The sequence below is a fragment of the Drosophila ananassae genome, chromosome 2R (assembly GCF_017639315.1).
Source record: "Drosophila ananassae strain 14024-0371.13 chromosome 2R, ASM1763931v2, whole genome shotgun sequence".
In the NCBI taxonomy this organism is placed as follows: Eukaryota; Metazoa; Arthropoda; class Insecta; order Diptera; family Drosophilidae; genus Drosophila; species Drosophila ananassae.
This window is the reverse complement of record NC_057928.1, coordinates 14851348-14873448: the sequence shown is the minus strand read 5'-3', so window position 1 is coordinate 14873448 and position 22101 is coordinate 14851348. Positions and strand designations below refer to the sequence as shown.

Below are 22101 nucleotides of genomic sequence, written 5' to 3'. Positions count from 1 at the left end.
ATAATAAAATTATTAAGAAAATTCATTTTTATTTAAGTAACTGAGTAATATTTTTATTTTTCCTAAGCGATAATAAAATAATTTCTTATAGATAGCCCGGAAATCGCTTTTTCTCACATCCTTTAAGACTGAATTTCGACGCTTCTGTACCATGGCAGGTCTGACTATCAAAGCGATTGCAGACTTTCATTAACTTGTCATTGGGGGTTTTCCGAAAAATGTCAAGTCGAGATGGTGGCAGACAAAACAAAGCTCACCTGACTGAACAGCGGCTTTTTGTTCAGTTTTTTTCGGTTGGGTTTTGTTTTCGGCCAAGTCAAAGCCGTCTTTTTTTTTCGGTCTTTTGGATGGTTGATGTCTGCATCTGATAAATGCCTTCAGGTGGGGACAATGAAGAGGCGGGTTGGGATCTTAATTTACGGCCTTCAAGATGTCTGGGCTGGAAATTTAGCGAAGGTGATTCATTTGGCAAGAAAAACAAAAAATTTTCAGCATATTAGAAAATTTAAATGGAATTGGGAAGAGAAAATCTGACAACACTATCGGTGTATGGCCATCACTAGGGTCCATGCAGCGGGAAATGTCATGAAAGCCCATTCCATGAACTCGGAAAACTGACATTTACTTAAGTTACTCCCCAGATGCAACCATAAAGGGAGGCAGTTATCATAACAATTATGTAGCATAGACAATGGCAATCCGAAGTGCACCAAATGGGAACAGAAGGAAAAGGAGTCCTCCTCAAACAATGCCATAAAACAATGAAGCTCCGTGGAGTGGGCGAGGGATTTGGGCGAGGAGGTATGCCGTTGGAGGTAGGAAGTGGGTGGGTAATGCGAAGTGCAGCTCGCAGGATTGCTCTGGGCATTGTAGTTTGCAAATTAAATAATTCCCAGTTACATTTCCGTTGCGTCGACATTATTATTTCCCCTCAACTTCTTTGCCCCGGACTCCGTTTTTTGTCCCGCTCATCTCAGAGTTATTTCCGAGTGCTAATTGTGCAGTTGCCGCTGTCGCATTTGCCTTTTGTTTGAGTCCTGCATCCTGCGTTCTGGGTCCTCTCAGCATCCCCACATCCCCCGACCATCTCCCGGCCAGCTCTCTGTCGTTCAGTGTCCTGTGGGCAATCTCTGGAGTTATGCGACTGCAATAACACTAAATTGGTCTGATATCTCGCGGTTTTCGCCGTTGCGTTGGCCACTGCAATTTCTGCAGCGCAGCTAATTAACCCATTACTGTCCGAGGGCCCTCGAGTAAGGCAATAATAAAATCTCCCAAAAGAGAACATATTTTTCAAAAATTTTTAGTTTGTTTTTTTGTAAAAAATATTTGGGTTTTCAATGTGAGTTAGCTTTAGGGTTTTAGTTATCATCTCAAATATTAAATTACATATTTGTATAATAGAATAATTAATTCTTGTACATGTCAGTGGGTTAATGGGTGTAATATTCAGTTTCATGTAACTTTAAATAGACGCCAGGATTTTTCTCCATTGGGTTTGCTGCATTTGCATATCATTTGGCTGAGCTTTCTACACCCCCTGCCCAGCCCTGCCCCACAATGCTGAACCCCCCCATCGAGCTGATGATGATGAGCCTCTGGGCTGAAGTGGGCGTGGCTGTCACTGGCACTGCGCCTAACCATATGCAATGCAATTGCTCAAAACTGTCCATCAACGCTGTCATTTGCTGGCCAACTGGCCGAACCCAGTCCTGGCTCTGTCGTCACTGACTTGGCTGTTTGACTGACGGCCCCTCCCCCTGTTTCCCCTCTCCACGAAACCACTAAGCTCCCAAAATGCCCCCTACCGCCGGCAGCCCCTGGACGCTGGCTCTTGGTAGGCATTTCTTAAATGCCGGGTTGGTTTTGCGAAATTTATTTAAACGCGGTGCTGTCATACTCATGACAGATGCATACGCAATGCGTCATCGTCATCCTCGGAGCTCGGTGCTGGTTTCTCGGTTCTTTCCAGCCTTCGGAGGGCGGTAGTGGCCGGTGACGGGGCGTGGCGGCAGGGGCCTCGTTGAAAATTAATGTAATTTGGCTGCCTGCCATTGACAGACAGTTCTATCAAATTTCAAAGCATGGCCTCCAGCCCGAATTTAGAATCATTTAGTTTTCATGCTTTTCCAGACACTAAATCTAAGAATTTCATTGACGGGTGGAATAAGAAATGTGACATAAAAACGAATTACTTCTCTGATATTCTTGAGCTGTTTACTAAATAGTCTAGGTATAGTCCTTAATCCAGATTACTTACATTGTCCTGCTTGGCCTTTTTTGTACAGGTGTAAGAATTTTAAACAAAGTGCTTTCAGCACCCATGTCCCTTCCCCCAAGCGTTCAGTAATAGTTTGGTTAAGCCACATGTTACACTTTTCCTTTACCAATCAACAGCCTTGGGTGCATTTTAGTGGCACTCGCCCTGGATCCAGCACCGTCGCTGCAGGGATGTGCCCTTGAACAGCCGGAGCCAAGCAGAACTTAAACCACAACAAACCTGAGCAAGTAGTTAGTGAAAGAAAAACACACACGTCCAATACACAAAAAACATATAAAAAGGACTGCTGGAGAAATGCTGGCAACATTCAGCCAACAAACGTGAAGGAAAAGCAACATGAATTTAGACAATGACAGCTTCTCAGCGTTGTGGATAAAGCCGCAGGCTATTTGTCATACGAGTTTTTCTCGTTATACCCCGTTGCGTCACCATTTCCCAGCACCAACCACAGCCCCGCCCTCGCACACACTCACTACCACGACCACCGCCACGTCCACGCCCATTCAGCAAGTGCATCCAAAAGTAAAGAAACAATTTGGTGAAAGGAGAAGGCATTTGGGGGGATGTCGGCATCAAAAGCAAACCAAGTCGCCGGCACCTGCCAAAGGAGTGGAAAATTGGGTTAAGGCTGTTTCACATTTTAAAACAAACAGTTTAGAATTTAAGATATAGCTTCAGTTTGTCTGATGTTATATGTATATTATTTATTAATAAATTTTAGGCAGTGCGGAAAATCAGAATTAATAATGAACTGTTTACTGCTTCTTGCAAATATTAATATATTTAGATTATTTACAGCCAATTATCATATTTTAAAACTATGGGGATTGGTATCTAAATAGTCTAAAACTGACTATATAATAAGCTTATACTTCAGGCTAGTGAGACCAAGTGGAAGACAAATATCACAGGAGAATTAGGTATCCTTTATAAACACACATTCCCTGCCTAAAATTTGGAAAATAATCATCTCGGAAAAACAAGAAAAAGTTAAACATCTTAGGGCCAGCTTCAGCAGACACCACCACACCTTTTCTCATAAAAGGAGAACGGGGATTTCCTGTTGGACATAACAATTAAAATTCATAAACCGCCAAGTAATTTCAGCATAATTATTTTTTACAGCCTGGAAGAAGGAACAAAAAAACGGGGTGCCAAAGTTCGAAAGAAGGATGAAATCCTGAAGAAGTGTGGGACGAATAATGAATTCTTGAGGCCCCATACCTTCCTGTTCCTCACCTCTCGTTTTCTGAGGACTCTCCGTCTCAGTTGGTCGGTAATAGCAATGGGCGTTGGCAGCTGTTTCCACTCATTAGGCGCTTTATTAAGCGAGATAATTAGCCGAAGCACGTAAAGTTGCAGTTAATTGATATTATTTGAACTGTTCTGCTGTCGTTCATTACATGCCCTGACCCATGCTGACCCCCATTGTAATCGCTGCAGCCGCTTAACCTTTGCCCCCGCCTGCAATTGTGCAGAACTTGAGTTGCAAATTGTGTTATAATGTTAAGTAATTGTTTATAAGCCGATTAACACTGCCGGAATTTGCTTTTGTCTCAAGCTATAGTTAAGTAAGAGGCACATGAATGCGGGGAAGTTTATTTAATAATCTCTTTTCGTGCCAGCAAGCCCTTTACTTTGAAGCACACTGTAAGTTTCGTTCTACAAGAAAACTAAACTTTCCTCGAAATACAACTTGCAGTGTAATTTTTCTCACCGCCTTGGCTAAACTGTTTTCTTTATGGTTTCGACGGCAACTCCTACCCGAACTTCAGTCTCGGCCCATTTAAATCTATGAGCTGGCGAGCGGACCTTCGCCCACCTGACCCATTCATTAATTTGATTTGGAACGCACCTGAGGAGAGCCTTTCGCTTGCCACAGGACGATGCGATTTAACGACTTTAATTAAGGCAAAGTCGCCGCCCAGGAATTGACGTCGCATCTGACCTCATTCTTTATGGTTGCCATAAATAACTGAAATTATGTGCAAGCCACGGGTTCGTGAACTCTGCACTCTGAACTCTGGACTAAGAGAACTGTGTTTTGGGTGCGTTTCTTTACACATTTTCAGTAATTTTTTCGACGTTCTTTATACATTTTTTTCTTGTATTTTGCCACAGCCGAGTTAAATGCGCTGCCATGAATTTTAATTCGAGGACACTTGCACAGGGGGGATGGGAATAGGGATGGGGAGGGGCGAGGCAAAGGAGCAAGATACACGCAACACGACAGACGCCGCATAAACCAAAAAGAGAAATTTAAGCAAAGTGCCGCCACAGCGGGTTGTCCTTTCGGCAGTACAGCACACAGTGGGATTTTAATTATTGCTTAAATGTTTTTATAAAAAATAAAATATAAAGTTAAGAGTCTGAAATACTTGTTTGTTTTTAAGCTGAAATAATGAAAGTTAATATTTTAATCTCTTGATTAAAACCATCTTTACTTGAGATGCTATTTAATTAATTAATATACTAAGCACTACTTCCACTGTACTCTTATTTTGAGATATTGTTTTGTTGGCTTTTATATATTTTTTTGTTTCTGGTTCCAGTCCGGTCAACTTGGCGACGTTGCGACGCCAGACCGGGCCTGTCCAGCCGCAGTCGGTATTAATTTAGCGGAAGTAATGCGAGAAATTGTTGGAGGACCTCGCTCCAGGATGCGAGTCCTGCTCTTATTCAGCCCCTAAAGAAACAATTCGCCTTTGTTCCTTTTTTGTATTGAACCCAAGGGCTAATTGTGACTTGGCCTTTGACCAGTATGTACATATTTCATTGCCATGGCGTCCAAAGCTGAATGCTGAAAGCTGAAAGGGTTTCTCGCCCCAAAAAATGCTATGCTTATTTTTATCATTCTTTTGCTTGGTTAATTTTAATGTACACAAGGCATTTAGTTTTATTTCCGTAGGCGCTTTCCGTTAATTAAATAAGCTAACGCCTAACCGCCTCCCTTGGCTACCAATTTTTTTAATGGCCGCATCAGTTTTTATCGCTTAATGCCTTTTTGGGTTGGCTAATGTAATGTAGTTGGTTGCCCCGGGAATGGAGATTGGAGCTTTGGGGGCTCTGGGGGCTGGGATTCCAGTTTAATTGCCTTTTAGGGCTATCAAATCATCTTGTTGGCAGCCCGAGGAGCCCCGAACCAAACATTGCCTGACTCTTTTGTGTTATGCTAATGTCATTATAACGTGATTTATACTAATATGTTCAACGAAGCCTATTTATAAATATATACTTTTAATGGCTCCTATATATCATATACTAGCAATTTAATGGTTAGTTTCGTGGCGATATTGATCAGAACATGCCCACAACTTACATCATCCGACTGCACCACCCACGAACGATTTATTTTCCTTCATTTCTCAATTGAGTTGACTGCCTGGCTGCTATCCGAAAATTCGACACATATTTAGACACTCATTCACACGTTTCGGCCAACTTATTTAACAACTTGGACCCAAAGCGAACAAGTCCTGTACGTATCCTTGTACATTACTCGAGCAGCAAGCGGCTGCTCAGCTTGAATGCAATTTAAGTACGTACTCCAAAAGCAAATGTTTTATAGAGCACCGACACACATTTACACAATTTCCCTTACCCAGACGTATATAGAACTCAAGAGCACTTTCAACATTCCCATCAAATAAAAAAAAATGAAATAAAGGACATTTTGCAGTCGAATCTGGCAAAGAAGGAAGAGCACTGGTTCCGCCTCGTCCTGTTGGAGCTTTCAGTTTTAGGCTCCTCCCTGCTGGCACTGTGTTTTATTATTTAAAAGCCTAAAATCTATAAAGTGCGGTGCAAATATTTGAAATTGTCGAGGCAACGTTTCTTGTGTTTCTTCTTCGCCTGACTCGCTGACTGCAGTTGACAAGAATATTTAATTTAACTGATATACCAGCTTCGGGGGAAATGCAAGACCATTTCCAAGCCTAGCACACATGTCGAGCATATGCATTTGATTTTGGTTCTACTCTACAAGTACTCACTCAGGAAGTGTCTTTTTTCAAGGGTCCTATGGAATAGTTTTCAAAGATATTCACTTACAATATGTGTTTAGGTTAATAAGGTAACATATGTCTTTATATGGTAGTAATATTTAAATAAAAACTATTATAATTATTTTATACTTGCCTTGAACTTATTAATAAGAGTATTTAAATATTATTTCTTAAATTAATATTTTTTGTCACGTTATTTTAACATTCTTCATATCATTGGCAGTTAGGTTACATTCACTTCCGCCTTCGGAAAGTTTGCACTTCCGTGTTAAACAGAAAAATTTGGAACCCGGCAAGTTTCTTTGAGAACTATTGAAGCTTCGTGCACAGCTGGTGGTAGTTGAAAATTTCCACACCCAGCCCCCATTGACTTGCCCAGACAGTGAAAAGCCTGCCCCTGTCCATTTATATTATAAAATTTTCAAATGCTCTATTTACCGTAAATATTTTCATAGTAATTTACGCAAATTTACATAAATAAGTAGACGCAGTAGCGGCCCACGTCCATTGTCCACTGTCCAGTGGTCGAGCTAACCTCATTTGAAAAATGTCAAACACAGAAAAAAGGACCTGCCCACTCCCCAGTCTGGCATTTAATGGGTCGCCTATTTTTCCACACTCAACAAAAGAGCCTAGGCCGTGGCTAGGAGTAGGAGCAGGACTAAAGCCGGAGCCAGAGCCAGAGTTCTATGGTCGGGTCGTTTGTTGTCCTAATAGCTTTTCTATAATTTATCATGCAATATTTATGGAACGCGCTTTTCCATCTACGAATTATGCATTTATTATTCAAAAGCGGCGGTGGCCTGCGAAACGTTCTCCCCATCTAATCGTTGTCAGCATTTAGGACATTCTTTCCCCACTGTTTGTTGCCAACTGCCTGGCAACTGGTCGTCCAGTTCCAGTTCCAGTTAATTGGTAAAATTAAATTGAATAAATATTCTATGATAGTGCAATAGACTCGGCCGCAACTTTTTAGATTCCAAGCGATTAGAGTGGTCGTCGCAGTTGTCATATGTTTGAGTGTGAATGGGGGGGATCGTGTGTTTGTCACTCTGTGTCCTGTATCCTGTGTCCTGGTCATTATTGTTGCCGGAATTAAGCCGTTAAAGATAATGACTGCGATTTATACGGTTCGAGCAGGGTAATTGGCAACTACAATACTTTCAAAACTGATGGCAGAACATGATTAAATTGGTTTTGTTGACGAAATGGATGGATTGGGAGTTGTTTATTTAAAAACTAATTGGATTACTCTAAAATGGCAAGAGTGAGCGAACAATTTAAAAGGCATTAAGTGAAATATTTTTAAAATTAAGCTGACTAAATGTAGAGCTAATTTCAACCAATCTGAAAGTTGGTATCCGTTTAGTACGTGGTTTCTGTCAACTCGGCGAGAAGGTCGCATGTCTTTGTTTGTTTTACAATTTGCACCTTCAAGGACTTTTAGCTGGACGTCAACACGACGTTTGCCGCAAGGACGCGGCAGCACCAGAGACAGTGGCAAAGGAAACGCAAGTCGCATTCAATTTAGCAACAAAACCAAACTTTTTTCCAAGCCGGACAATAAGCGAAAGCAAAAACTTGCCACACAGGCACTCTCACACACACACACATACACTAGCCCCCAAGAGCAAAAGCGGATCCACAAAAGTAGGCAACAAAAGTTGCCCAACGACTTGAGATAGTTGCATGGAGACAGGGGACAGAGAAAAGGGGATCGGGGACAGCGGACAGGGGAAGTTGCCACTGCAACGCGCTAACATAAAAAGCAAAACTTTTAACTGATGCCACAAGTAAAAGGTGCTACTTGTCGGGGACTGGCACCTCGTCCCATTGTTTCGTAATGGAGAAATATTGTTTAGCATGCGAACAGAAGTCGAGGAGCGGGAACAGACAATGCTGACAGCGGACAAAGGACAAAGGGGACAAACGACAAAGGATGTAGCGGGGCGGGACTCCCTGGGCTCCCTCGGAGTTGCAGCAGCTGCAACGCTGCACCGATTCAAGTAGGGTATTATTATGCATAATGGTTCTCGGTCTATTGACATTTATGGCACTCGGGTTGCAGGATAAGAATTGCGAGTTTGGTTACTTGGGCAAAGAAAACTTTAAGTGGAGTTGGATACTAGTTGGCTGCCAGGCAATGGAAATGAGATACGGATATTTCAGGCCAAAAGGTGTAACCAGCAAACTTGTAGCGGTGGTAGGAAAGTTTAAAAGGTATATTTTTGGTATTGATAACTCCAAAATATATGACAGACATGCATCTTTTCTAATTACCTTTGCAGCTTTTGTTTGTTTGCCAATTAATTGAAAAAAAAAACATTTATTTCGGTTTATACAGTTTATTTCGGTATATTTTTTATACGGCTATACATTTCTCATAATTCTATTTATTTTCATATGCTGATGGCAACCCATTACCATGTCGCTCGCTTCCATTATCGTGCGCGTGAACATTTATCCATTAATTTGTGCAAATAAAGTTGCCGCAACATACGCATACTCACGTAACCGCAATTGAACTGGGCAAAAATAATAATAATAATAATACAAAATAAAGAGAAACAGCAAATAAACACAGACAGAGACCGGCAGAGACAGATGCCATTTGCTGGCTCTCTTTCGGGCACAGAGTTCGACGCCGTTGAAAGGTAAACAATTTTAATTTATTTATCCAATAATAAACCCATCAAATGGGTGTTCATAGCGTGAACCCCACTGACCTCGGATAGAGACAGGGGGCTTTCTTCTCTTATTTGAGGCCTAAATGAGTGTTTTGTTTTGGATTGTTAAATAAAATGAAAGAAAAGCATGTGCAAGCTTAAAGCTATATGCTACCAGGTACTTCTCTTCCTTTTCCAAAGTATACTTTCCTCTGGGATCTATCTACAGTTCCGGTGATTAGTCAGTTAACGCTTTAAAAAGCTTCATCAGTGATGCTTTTAAACTGGCAATGCCTTTTTAATTCAATTAAGCCCGGCTTTGTGCCGCAACCACCAGCCACGGGGATTGGCAATAGGCAATTACCAGTAATCGAATTTGGGGCGCCTCGAAATGCGTTTGAAACAATAAATTTATCACCGGATTTCGGGGTGTTGCCAACCCTCGTCGTCTGGCTCGGTCGTCCCCGAACTAATTGGTAAGAAAAAAACAGAAAGCTTTCAGTTTTGGGGGAATGCAAAATGCAAATTGAGTGTTTCGAGTTGGGACATTAAAGTTAGTCGCGGCTTAGGTGGCTTAGACGGCTTAATCGTAAGCCCAACTTTCACTTAACCGCAGATGTCGGAAGAGCCAAAGAAGCCCTTCAGAAGCAACCCCCATCCATATTAATGCCTAATTAAATGCAAGTCTCTTTCTTTCCGAGGGTGGAAAATGGCAGAGCAATTCATTTGCATTTTACAGCAGATCTGGACACTCCGTCCTGACAATGACAAGCGGATGTATTTCATCTCAGGACTCTGGAGAGCAGGACTCGTCCTTTATTCCGTGTAAATATTTCATGACTGCTGGAAAACAATTCGCAACCGTCTCTCAGCTGTTGCACTCGCTGAATAAATTATCAGCTGTCATTAAGGCTTCTCCGGTGCAACTCCTTTTGGCCAAGTTGCCGTTGCCGTTGCCTTCATTTGTCACCAGACTGCGCTTGACAATTAAAAATTGTCCAACTCGTCGCGGATTGCTTGGAATTACAGTCGAACTCTGAGTGACTCAAAGGTGTTGAATGCACCAGCCAAGGAGACTTACAAAAGGTTACCCCTACTGTCTCCCTCTGGAAAGGGGATAAAAAACAAAAGTCCGTTCGCCTTTGAGATAAAACATTCGGGGGCTGGTAGCCCCATTCTTTAGTTGCAGTCGGAAAAATTAAAATGCAACTGGTAAAATATGTACAACTTCACAACTGTCTGATCATGGGCTGGTCCTCCTTCTCGTCCCAGTCGAATGGCGGTGGCGCCACCTCCGGGACTGGCACAATCGGTGGATCTTGGATCCCGTGTCCCGGGTTCAGTGAATCATTCAGGATGCGCACATATTTGAGGGCCGTGAGAAGCTCCGACATGGGCAGTTGATTCTCCTTAAGCAAGGACATTGCCTGATTAGTCTCATCCTCTGTGTAGATCTAGAATTGAGATTTAGTCAAATACCCATAAGACTATTCGACGCTCACCTCTTCCTCCTCTTGTGAGGCCATTATCGCTTTATGGATTTTCTTAACAATTATCTAAAAATTTATCGTAACTGGGCTATTTGGTGTATTGACTATTCTGACAAACTTGTGCTGACACACTTAGTGCCGTGGAACTGAAAATGGTAAAAATGATTGCTGCATTGACGAAAACATCACAGCGTGCGGTCGAAACTGACCCATCAACACTTTGGCCTGGCTTTTAATATGGTCAGGGAATAGGCCAGGCCATTTCGAGTTGGCAAGAGCCAAGCCGGGCAAGAGCCCAGCAGAACCGAAATGAACCGCATTTTGCATTTCAGTTTACTCGGTTAACCGCTTTTATAGCGGATTTAGCACATTTCAGCCTTGGCCAATACCGTGGTGGATGTACTGGCTTTTGTGGAAATTTTAAAGCCCATTACGACACTTTTTTCTAAAAAAAAAGCTTATAATTTAAAGAATGATATTTTCGAAATTCGAAATGCATTCTATCAAAATTTCTATAAAGTATCATTTGAAATTACCTAAAACGTAAAACAAATTTTTATGATTTGTGAATTAAAAACCCTCTGATCCACTGTCTCTGGGTGGAGGAAAGCAAAAAGTGGTCCAGCTGCCCAAAACATGCCAAAATGTTTGAATCGAACAATCAACGCACAGAGAGAGAGAACCATGGGGTGCATGTGGCATCACAATTCTGGGTGAGTGGCAGAGTGGGTGGCATCTCCCATATCATGTGGCTGCATGCAGTTGCCATTTTCTCATCACGACCGACCGACCGACCCGACTCGCCCACTGGTATCCGGCCACGCCCACCCATATGTCAATGGTGCATGCATTTCATTCAAAATTCTTGTTGTTTAATCCTCACAGAACTCGACTCGACTGACATTGTGCGAATGTTTGGCCCTCGGGCGGGTGGTGGCTCGTATTATGTGGGGAGGAGGTGGTGCAGCCGGTTTCTTTGTTATGGCCATTATAATTTCAAGTGCAAATTTTGACACTTGCATTTTTTAGCCGCAATGGTTTAAATAGAGCAAAGATATATTTAATACTTTAAGGGTGGGGTTTTCATTTTTTTAACCCTTAGCACGAGTCAAAGAGATAAAGTTCAGCGCTTGATAGAAATTTCAAGCAAAGATAGGAGAATGGGCTGGCTTTTTTGGAATAAGTGGAGCGGCAGCAAATAGAATTGCACGAGGACACAATACAAAAGGCAAACAAAATTATGTTTAAGGTTATATGCCATGCATAAGTAAATAAGCCAGACGGAGTGGATAGGGTCAGGCGAGCGGAAACGGAAGCTCGAGTAGCAAAAGAAAGTGTCTAACTGGCTGCGCATCTCCATATCTGTGTGTTCTATGTGGGTGTGTGAGTGGGTGTATGAGTTCTGCAAGTTCCCCTACAGGCACTTCCGACAATTGGCAAAACAAAACACTCTTACATACAGATAGACAGGCCAACCGTAGGCTACTACTGCCAAGACGAAGAATACACTGAAAAGATCAACTTCAAATAATTTTAAAGAGTTCACTCTATAAAAGGATTAGAAAAAAAATAATAAGCTTAAATTCCACTACAGTATCTAGAAGTACTTTTATTTTGGTTTTATATTTTAATAAATTTTAATTTAAAGTAATATGTCACCATTTTTTAACCGTGTAATTCCGATTGCACACGCGTCGGTCGAGATAAAACATTTGTATGCGCTGATAAGAGCGCATCCACTTACTTTTGGTCGCACATGACCTGAATTTTCCATCAGGAGGGGATAGGAGGCCGCAGGAGCTGGAGCCCAGACGAAAAACTTGAACTTGCTCATAGACTCTGGAAGGCAAATGAAGAAATTTAAATTTTATACCAACGAGGCAATCAGACGATCGAAATTATGCCAACCTTTGTTACCCTGTAATAGAATTCAAATAGAAACTTTCAAAAATAAATTTTCTTTAGTTTTTAAGGTAATTATTTAGGTAATTTAGGCGTAAGTTTCAAAAAGTGGTACCACAAGTGGTACCTAAAACTTATCATACCCATTTTCCTTAGTAGGAAACCATTCGTATCTGTCTATGGGAAGTAAAATTCCATTTTTTAGCTTCTTTTTTCCAAAGTTCCAGTTCAGTTACACAAATTTTTGAACGGAAATTCGAAAATGAAAGATTCGTATCGGGGAAAAGTTGGGGAGCGAGATTGATGTGTGCTCGGGATGGTGGCCCAAAAAAAAAGAACAAAAAAAAGAAAGTGGGCTAGTATTGAACCGCCTGAAGCTCGTGTGTTTTAGATGTCCTCCTCCTCTTTCCATTGGGCGTGCTTCTCTTATTCGAAAATAGGATTTGCTGGCAAATTTTTGGTGAAAGGCTGTGAATAGGGTGAAATGGGGCAGGCTGAGCGAGTGTATTCGACTCGTTTTGTTTGTTTAACACTTGCGTGGTTACTGACTGTCCATATTATGTGACATTCTTCTCAAAAGAGAACAGGAAACTAGATTGAGAAACAAAACGGTTTCAGAAGGAGAGAATTTTAAAAGGCCGGATTTTAGATTGATGTTATTTGGCTCAAACTTGATCCTATTTCATAGTTTTAAAGAAGAATTGCAAACTTAATCCAATCATTTGGAAAATTAGGCATCCAAATATGTGTACTTCAAAGCAATAAATCATATGTTATCAATACTGTGAAGTGCAAAACCATTTCGAATTTAAAGAGGCTTAAGTTTCTGTTACCTTGATTTTCTCTGGGCCTAATCGATGGTAATTAGCCGTGTCAACAAAATGGCAGAGAATTATTCAACTCAAGCTGTGAATGCGTCAGCTCGCGGAATTGAAATTAATATTTCAGGGCGTCTCAACTAATAAACCAAGAAGACTAAGGCCACACCAATGCTGGAGTATCGTTTAACACTTCATTAAAAGCCATTCCGGCAACTTGTAGACAATTAAAGACAAGTTGAGCACCGTGGAGTGGGTGGCACTTAACACATTTCCAATGTTCATTGACCGGCAAATGAAATAAAAATTGCAAACATCTTCAACTTTGCCAGCGAATGCTTCATTTAACAGTGCCAACAACAACAGCAACAAAAACATCTAAATAGACAGCCATTTGCAGGAAGGGCAAGGACGAGGACGAGGGTGAAAGGACCCTCCACATCAGGGCAATAGACAAAGTTCCCAGGCCACAAATTACACTTTGGTTTGGCAGCACAAAATGGCGTAAAAATTGCAGCTGTTTCTGCCACTCGAAAGCGACCAAAATTATTGAATGTCCTTGCCTCCTGTCTGCGAGTTCCAGAAAAGCACACCATTCCGACTTACACTTTCACACTTTTCTAGGAAACAATTAACAAAGTCGTTTATTCAAAAGTGGACAATATCTTATTTAATTTATTTACAATTTTTTACAAACTTATTATTATTATTATAAAATTATTTACAAACTTAATAAAAGATTACTTTTTCTTCTTTTTTTTTTACCAATGAAAAGGAAAATGGGAACATTTCAGGCATTGGTGGTCCTTTTGCCTGGTCTCTGTCTGGTTCTGTGTATTTTTTATGATGCTTGAAAATAAATAAACACTCAATACCAATGCCAAAGAGCAGACATAGCCAACTTTCAGGCACAGACTCCAAGGAGGCGTGGTCGGAGAGTGGTATGCTGGCGGGGGCGGGGGCGGTGTCGGTTCTGGGAAAGGAAAGAAGAAAGGGCCGAAGGAGCATCGCGCACATTCAATAAATCTTCAACAGAGAATAGTCACTCGAGACGAAATCGCAGGAGGCGGGGATGCTCCACAGAGCCATAGGGACTCGCACGCCTTTCGTTTTCACTTCCAGCTGCTCCCGACCCTATAATGGCCGCAGCCATGAGCTGTTGGATAATAATAATGATGATGCCAGCGTGGTGGTATCCTGGAGTACTGTAGTCCTGGCGCAGGACGTGTTCGGGAGAATGGCGGGCAGAGTGTGTGAAAAAGCGCAGCTTGCACGTATGAGCGCAGGACTTAAGCCTCTAATAGCCTCATATTTTGCACTCCAATACAGAAACCCAACCAGGATGAGCTCCCTGCCCCAAGATCAAGACCAAGGCCAAGGATATAAGCGCTAAAACAGGGAAAAGGTTCGGTCAACCATTTATTTTCAGGAGTAAAAAGTTGTTGGTAAAATATTTGCCACATTTTTGCAAACAAAATTAAAATGCAGTGCAAAGTTTTTTTTTTAAGAAAGCCCTATCCGATTCAAACGAAAACAAAATAGAAACGGATGCATGGAAAACGTAAATCAAACAGGAGAAAGGCTTTCGGAATGCTCCGCTCCGAGCAAATATTCAATCTATAATGGCATTTACACGACTAGGAACAGGATATGTAATATCCCTTTGGGGTTTATAAACAGTTCTCCGTTTTGCTAGCGGCAAGGTCCTCCCGATGCTGGGCACAACCTATTTTCAAATAAATATGGCGTAGCCTTTTGGAGCCCAGTACCCATAAATCTCAACAACTTCCGCTGTCTGGAAAGCTATGGACTTACTATTGAAATTTATGCACATCGGAGTGTCTGGTCCACAGAGAACTCTAATTCTGTTTGTTTTATTTACGGATTCAGGATGAGGTGAACCTGTCGAAGATCCTTTTCTAGTTTTTGGCATTACTGTGGATCTGAGTAACCAGTAGATTAAATAGCATTTACCAGATTGTGCGAATTAATTCCGATTCTTGACCATTCAGCCTAAATGGCACACACTTTTGGCTTCCTTTTTAGCTGTTTGAGTGGCACGGTCTTCCTGCTACAATCATAATTTCTAAATCTTAAGCAGCTCCATAAAACTCAAGTGGTGGCACAACCACAAGTAGGGACTTTCACTTGGCGCGCTCGCAACCAAAACGAGGCCGCGCCAGAACTTCGCGTGGCAATTTAAAAATTAAGGCATGAAGGTGCAAGGGGTGACGGGAAAACACTTTAACTAAAATTAGAAAAACGCAAACGATGGGGGAGATGGGAGCAACAACGTTCAAGATTTTCGCCCTCCTGGCCATAATCAGCGATGGCGAAAAACAAGAGCAACCAGGCAGCTGAAGTGGCAACATGCAGCGGCAACTGCAACGGCAACACAGCACTATAATGAAGCTATCAACCGTAAGATGGCGCTTAGGCACGCAATCATACTTTGGATCCTTAGAGACCCATGGAAAGGAGCACCACATATGCGCCAGAAAGGCTGTTCCACAAAACAGATTCGCCTTTACTAGTCACGGGAATACCTGCGAGAGGATTATCACAACTAGCCGTTGTCATAAAATTTCAAAACGAAATCCAAATACAAATAATTAGCTATAGTTAATTGAATAATTGAATATACCTTAAATTATACATATTAACTATAAATATCTATTCTTGGAACACCCTATATGAACACTGGGTCAGCTTGCCTGCATCATGACCATGTATGTAACTCAAGCTTTTTGACGTCAGGAGAGGAAACTCTGGCACACGCGGCGTATGCTTAATATTTTCGCCGCATCCTATGCGCTTATTCATTTTTGACGACGCTTTGACGTCGCCGGTACATTGACCGCTGGGGAATCGCTTGTTTGATATCAAATAGCACTGCCCTGGGTCCTGGGCGCTGTCATTTTACCGGCTGCACGGTATACCCCGAGGTGATGACCTAAATTTCCCGTTTATGAAAAATACATATGCGCAACAAAAATTGTTCCATTGCTCCTCTGCTCCATGCATAAAGTAAAGAAAAATAAATAAATAAAATATTTAACGTAGAAAAATGAAATTGCATTTTCTTATGCGCTTCGATAAAGTTATCTTACAATGTATATAAATAGCAATAATAGTTAATGAATCTAACCAGCTCCAAGCCCACATTGGATAAAGGTTAAATAAAAATTAGTAATACTAAAAAATTTTAGAATGTGCTTGTACATTCATTTAAACTGCAAGATTACTGTGTTTGAGCAAACTAGTGTCACATGATTAAAGTCTGATGACATCTGAAGCAAATAGTGCAATCTCTAGCGTTATAGGAACGCGAAATACTTAAAGCGATGGTCTTTTGGTGGTCTGATGGTTGATGGAAAGGCGATGGTTGATGGAAAGGTGACAAAAGATTGGAGCTTTATGCGTTATCCTCCGACACCCTGGCAATGATATGTGCCATGCATATATACCATGATAGATTTTAGCATTGTCTATTTTAGTGTGGATGATACCTCGAACTGGATGGACGAGTCCCCGCCATTCTTTCCCCCGACAGTTTGTCTGTCTCTCTGTGAACTCGGATGTTGCTATGAGTCATATTAAAAAGTAACGAGCAAAATATTATGAAGCCAGACAAAAGGCATTTCCGGCGGCCATGGGAGAGCTCTCTTCCTATATTGGATTCACACGATGCAATGTTTTGTGAGGGATGCCAGCCAGCTTAACTCTTGTTCATTGCCTGTTGTTGTTTGACTGGCCAACAGAGCTCCGGCACTGGGATCGTCGCATCCTGTACCACCCAGACCCGAGATGCCCCCGCCTCCATATTATATTGTGTTTTCGGACCCAGACAAGTCTGCATTGCTGCATGTACAGTGTACACACCAAGGCCTGTGTCTCGTTTCCGAGGCTATCTCCTCCCCTGCCCCAGGCGGAACCCAGTCTCGCCCGGCATTATTAATAACCATAACTCAAATCTATTGCCGCTTTACTGCTCATTGATTCTGTTTATGGCCCTGATTTCGTCAGTCTTCTTTTTGTTAGCCAGGGGCGTCAGGCTATTTTCAAAAGTTTTGATTTGATCGTAAAGCAACAGTTTCGGGTATAAGCGGAGAAAATTATTTTCTAAAAATAGTGGAAGGCCAATGGAAAAGATTGGTTTAAAAATGGATATAGTAATTTAAAATATAACTATTTCGAAGACTAAATTTTATGTTAAAGGCTATAACTTAGAGGAAAGCCTAAAGTGATTGTGTTATAGTTTTTTGATATGCCGAATGCCGTATTCTATTCTTTGACATCCAACTGAACACAAAGCTATTTTTTTCCTGCTAGTCCTTTTGAGCATTTCTTCTTATCATTCAAAGCTGGCACTTTTGCGACATCCTAGAACCGCCAACGACAACGCCAACTGGTCCTTTGCGGCAAGTTTTAATTGTGCTCATATCTCAAGAAGACTTCTGGATCGCTTGGCTGATTTTGGCTTGTGGCAAAGTTTGCATTTGGCCATTTGTGTGTGGGCCAAACTTTTTCGGGCCCCCATACACACACACACTCATATACACAGCGCAAATTGCTCAACAATCCATGTTGCTATTTTACAACACTTGGAATTTCTTTCGGACATTCGCTCCTCCACTTGGCTGTCTTTGGGCCGAGGCACTCTCCCTGGATGTTGACTTTTACTTTGGTAAAGTGGAGCAGCGCTAGCTGGGCGTATAATTTCAATGCTCACTGTCGTAAATAGCCCAGGCGAACAGAGGGCGCTGCCAACGAAGGGTATTTTCTTAATTTTCTTGCACTTCCTGCAGCTCGACCAAAGTTTTTCCAGCTTTGCCTTCTAGAATCATCATCAGCAGTGGCAGCAGCAGCAGCAGAAGCTTTTCCGTTTGTCAGATGTCAGGGAGCGGAGGGGAAGCCAGCTTCGACATTAAAGTATTATGCAAGCGTATTAATGCACTCAACGGACTAGGACCCGGACCGGGTCCGGACTCGGACTTGGACCATCTCGAAGTGCAGTGATAAGCTGCGAGTCAGGATGCTGATGGTCTGGGAAAAGTGCAGATCTCACAGAGTGTGACGCGGTCTGGGAAAATCTACGCCCCAGGCAAAGTTTTCCACCTACATTAGCTGTCCTGCCTCAACCACAACCTTGCCCCTTGATATTTTCTATTTTTCAGCTAATCCAGAACAGGAACACATTGTATTAAGTTTCTAAGCAACTCGAATATTTAAAACACCAGCTAAGACATTGGAGCTCAAACATTGAGAACCCTTAATCGAGACTGCTTACATTGGGGGTAGCCCGAAAGCCTCCACTTAATTCAATTAGGCAGGAGCCCTAGGGGAACAGCCGACACATGTCCGGGATCACGTGGCTGTCAGGACCAAGATTTCTGCGGACGGGGTTGTGTTGTGTTTAGTAGCGATATCTTGTCAACTGTCACACTAAATGATGACGCCAACCCCCCTAGGAAAGGCATCGTTCTATGCTTTGGATTTCCAATTGAATTGAATACTTCACACTTCCATCAAAAAGGTTCAATAAACTCTGTAAAAACTGTCAAATCATTCCTTTAGTTTTAATATATTTATGCAAAAACTCTGGAGTGGGCAGAGCAGTAGCACCTGCGAATGAAGTTTGGCGACATCTGGGGCTGACAAAAAAAATCAAATCAGTGGAGCGAACTCTAAAATGTATAAGTTTTTGCGTTTAAGGACGTAAGATACAAGTATTAATAGGCCTATAAAGCGGATAGTACAATTTTTCTAAACAACATTTCAGCTTTTTTTAAGTATTATTACTTATAATTTTTATGAATTGTCTAGTCAACTTTGAACTCTTGTTCAATGGGTCATTTATTTCACGCTTTTATCCATCTTGGGCTCAATACTTCGTAAGGCCTGTCCATTTGGTATATTTTTATGGATGAAAAATTCGGACAGGTCGGCAGAAGCTCTCTTATTCATACCTTGACTCGTTTTTCCATTCATCAATCAGCGTACGCGACACAGCTTGAAAAATGTCAGCGAGAAAAGTGTCAAAGTGAGGGCATCATGGTGTTTGTATCGAGTCGGCTGCTACCCTGGAAAAATGCCCAAGTGAGCACGGTTTTCACGGACGAGACCAACTCTCAGTTGATTGAGAACTCTTTTTTACAGCAGGCCCTTGAATAGGTTGGTCCTTTGGGGAACGTTGTGAAAATTGACAAGTCACTTTTTAGCATTTTCCGTGAAGCGTAAAGCAATCAATATTGGTTGCATAATGAATGACAATCTGAGGTGCTCCTGACATTGGTCCTTGATTGTTCCTGAGGAAAATGTTCAGCAGTGTATGTTAGAATTATTATACAAGTTAGGGGAACTCTTAATTTCTAATTGTGCCTTGCTTTCTGTGGCATAACAATGACGTTTCCCGAGAATCAGGGATCAATTGGCAGAAATGGTGAAGATGATTCGATTGGCAATCCCGTTGCCAAGTTTGAGGGCGGGGACAGACGGTGATCCGATCCGGATGCCCTTGCCCGTGCAATGGCGTTCATGCGAATGTCCGCTGAGTAGACCGTCAAGCGCCAAGGACGAAGGACGAAGAATGGTCAGATGCCCAGTCATCCAACTCAGCCGCACAATGACCGCCACTTGGCTGGTCGCTGTCAGGGCCAACAATAGTGGCTGTTATCCTTGCCCCGACCGGGTCCTGCCATCCATGGATTCTTTCCCCCTGCCGAAGCCAGTGTTTTTGTTAACTTTTAGTGCTCACTGCGCTGCATCTTTTCGTGGACGTGTGCGGCGTTTCTGGTCCAAACTATATTCTTTTTCTTTATTTTTCGGCAGCTTTCCCCTTTTTGGTTATATTTTGTTGCAGTTTGTTTTGTGCTGTGCTGGCTGCCATTGCGCCATTTTAGCCGTGATGTTACCTGCTGCCATTTCTGGTTGTACCCTAAAAGGAAGACTATACCCTGTTTCGAATGGCACTTTATTTTAAATTATAAAAAGTTCAAGCGAAGAATTTTCAGACTTTTCATTAAGTTTTGCATTTAAAAAGAAAAGAAACAAGTTACATTTGACTGGAAGAGTATCTCCCAGGCTTATAGAACCCAGATTTCCATCCTAGGTCCTTTCTGCCATTGTTGTTTAGTGTGTATATGTCACTTGCCAGCGTGGAGTTCCATGGGCGCGTCGAAGTCTGTGCTTCGGTGTTTGTGCTATTTTTTAAATTGAACATATTTCCGTTCGAAATATACTTTTTCCACTCCCCACTACGCCCCGTAAATTTCTCTCTATCAACGGGGTATTCATTTCCTGTTTGTTACGGTCGGGACTCAAAAACCTCTCGAGCGAACGAGCCAGAAACTGAAGTATCCTTGTGCCTTACTGGGCTGGAAACTTTAAACAGGAGCATTTGTTGACACGATTCGCAGACTATTAGTTGGATATTATTCTGCAAATCGTTTAAAGCATTCAATCAGTAGCCATAAACAAATACTACAAATTGCTTTATGCATGTTTAAAATCAATTAATTAAGCAAAACTCGTTTGATTCACCTGCCAGTGTCCTTTTTTCTGGTATTTGCTTTGTTGGGCTCGGTTTTGACCCGGCAAGTATGTGAGCAAATAAAGCAATTTCAATTTAATGAATTTCAGATTCCCTTTGTTGCCCATCATTATTATTTTATTATTATTCAGCGATGTACTGTTGCGCTCGGCACAAAAACATTGCCAGTCAGGCATCAAACTATTTGATCGAAATCAATTTTATTAACTTTTATTTAAATTTTCATTGGGTGTAGCCAATTAAACACGATTGCTTCTCCCATTCCCTTTATTTTTTTCCTTCCCACCTATTTATTTTATTTTTCTTTTTAAGTTTATTCAAGTTATAAACTCTGTAATAGCCATTCACATTTTCATTAAATGCCTTTCAAAAGAGAATTCTAGCTTTTTAATTAAAAATTAATTCACAGTCTAAAGGATGTTTTACATAAAGTATTTAAAAAAAATCAAAGGCATTTTGAGAGAATATTGCTTTTGGAGAAGAAAAATTTAAAAAGCTAAAACTTAAGCAGCATAATTCATTTACAGGACTTTATTATCAAAAAATCCATTCATTTTTATGGCCACAGAGTCAGCGTTTTCGATACATCCTATACGTATACGCATATTTTTTGCCAAACTATTTTTTCAAGCCGCCTCCTTTCCACATATAATAAATATTTTAACAAGTGTTATTTTAATTGCGTGCAACTGCAACGTGTCCAACATTTCAACGCACTGTCCCCTCGCCACACGCCACATGCCACACGCCCCTGCTGTTATTTACTCTCGACTGTTGCTGTAATGCATACACGTCCTGGAAGCCTAAAGGGTGCTGCCTGTGAGCGGCATACAGGCATGGCACGGACTGTTGCGTGAGGTCGCATAACTTTGAGGCCGGAAAAGCAAACTCCTGGTGGAAAAAGCGAACTGGAAATGGCTCTGAGGTTGAACCATTTTATCTGATTAACGCGCTGGATGCACAAAAATTCTCTCCCTTCATTCCGATTTAATTTGCTCTGCTGGGGACCAAGGCAAAGTTTTCACTTTGTCACCTTCCAGCCCGAGAGCCATTCGCTGCATAAATCAATTCAATTTGTAATAAATTTCAAAACTTTTCATTTTATATTAATTTTGATGCCAGCCAAAGCCTGTCGCCGTCGCAGTTTTTTCCCTCTAACTTCGCCATCTCCGGGCCTGCCGCAAGAAATCAATTTAATTCTAATAAAATAAGTGGGGAAAAAGTCTTAGCTTCCTCTTTAGCTTTATCGTACATGGAAAATATTAGTATTGTAACAATTTTTGATATCTAAAATGTACTTTTATAATGGTATGCTTTGAAAACTATATTTTTATAATCCACTTTTTTATTTCCATAATTTTCTTTTAAACCTTATGCCCCATTTTTGA

General features: G+C 41.5%; 1 protein-coding gene across 1 annotated transcript; it reads right to left on the bottom strand.

Annotated features, from left to right (window-relative positions):
• Positions 1 to 10092: 10092 nt before the first annotated feature.
• Positions 10093 to 10601, bottom strand: LOC6506672. Its single transcript, XM_001957405.3, has 2 exons — positions 10454 to 10601; positions 10093 to 10405 (listed from the first exon to the last, which is right to left on the bottom strand). The coding sequence occupies exons 1-2, from the start codon at positions 10475 to 10477 to the stop codon at positions 10181 to 10183; spliced, it is 249 nt and encodes an 82-aa protein (XP_001957441.1). The 5' UTR covers positions 10478 to 10601; the 3' UTR covers positions 10093 to 10180.
• Positions 10602 to 22101: the final 11500 nt, after the last annotated feature.

Bases quoted from the DNA above. Each gene is read 5' to 3' on its own strand.
- LOC6506672 (XM_001957405.3), bottom strand. From the start codon at position 10,477: ATGGCCTCACAAGAGGAGGAAGAG. The intron at 10,406-10,453 runs GTGAGCGTCGAA...TCTCAATTCTAG, and splicing joins CCTCACAAGAGGAGGAAGAG to ATCTACACAGAGGATGAGAC.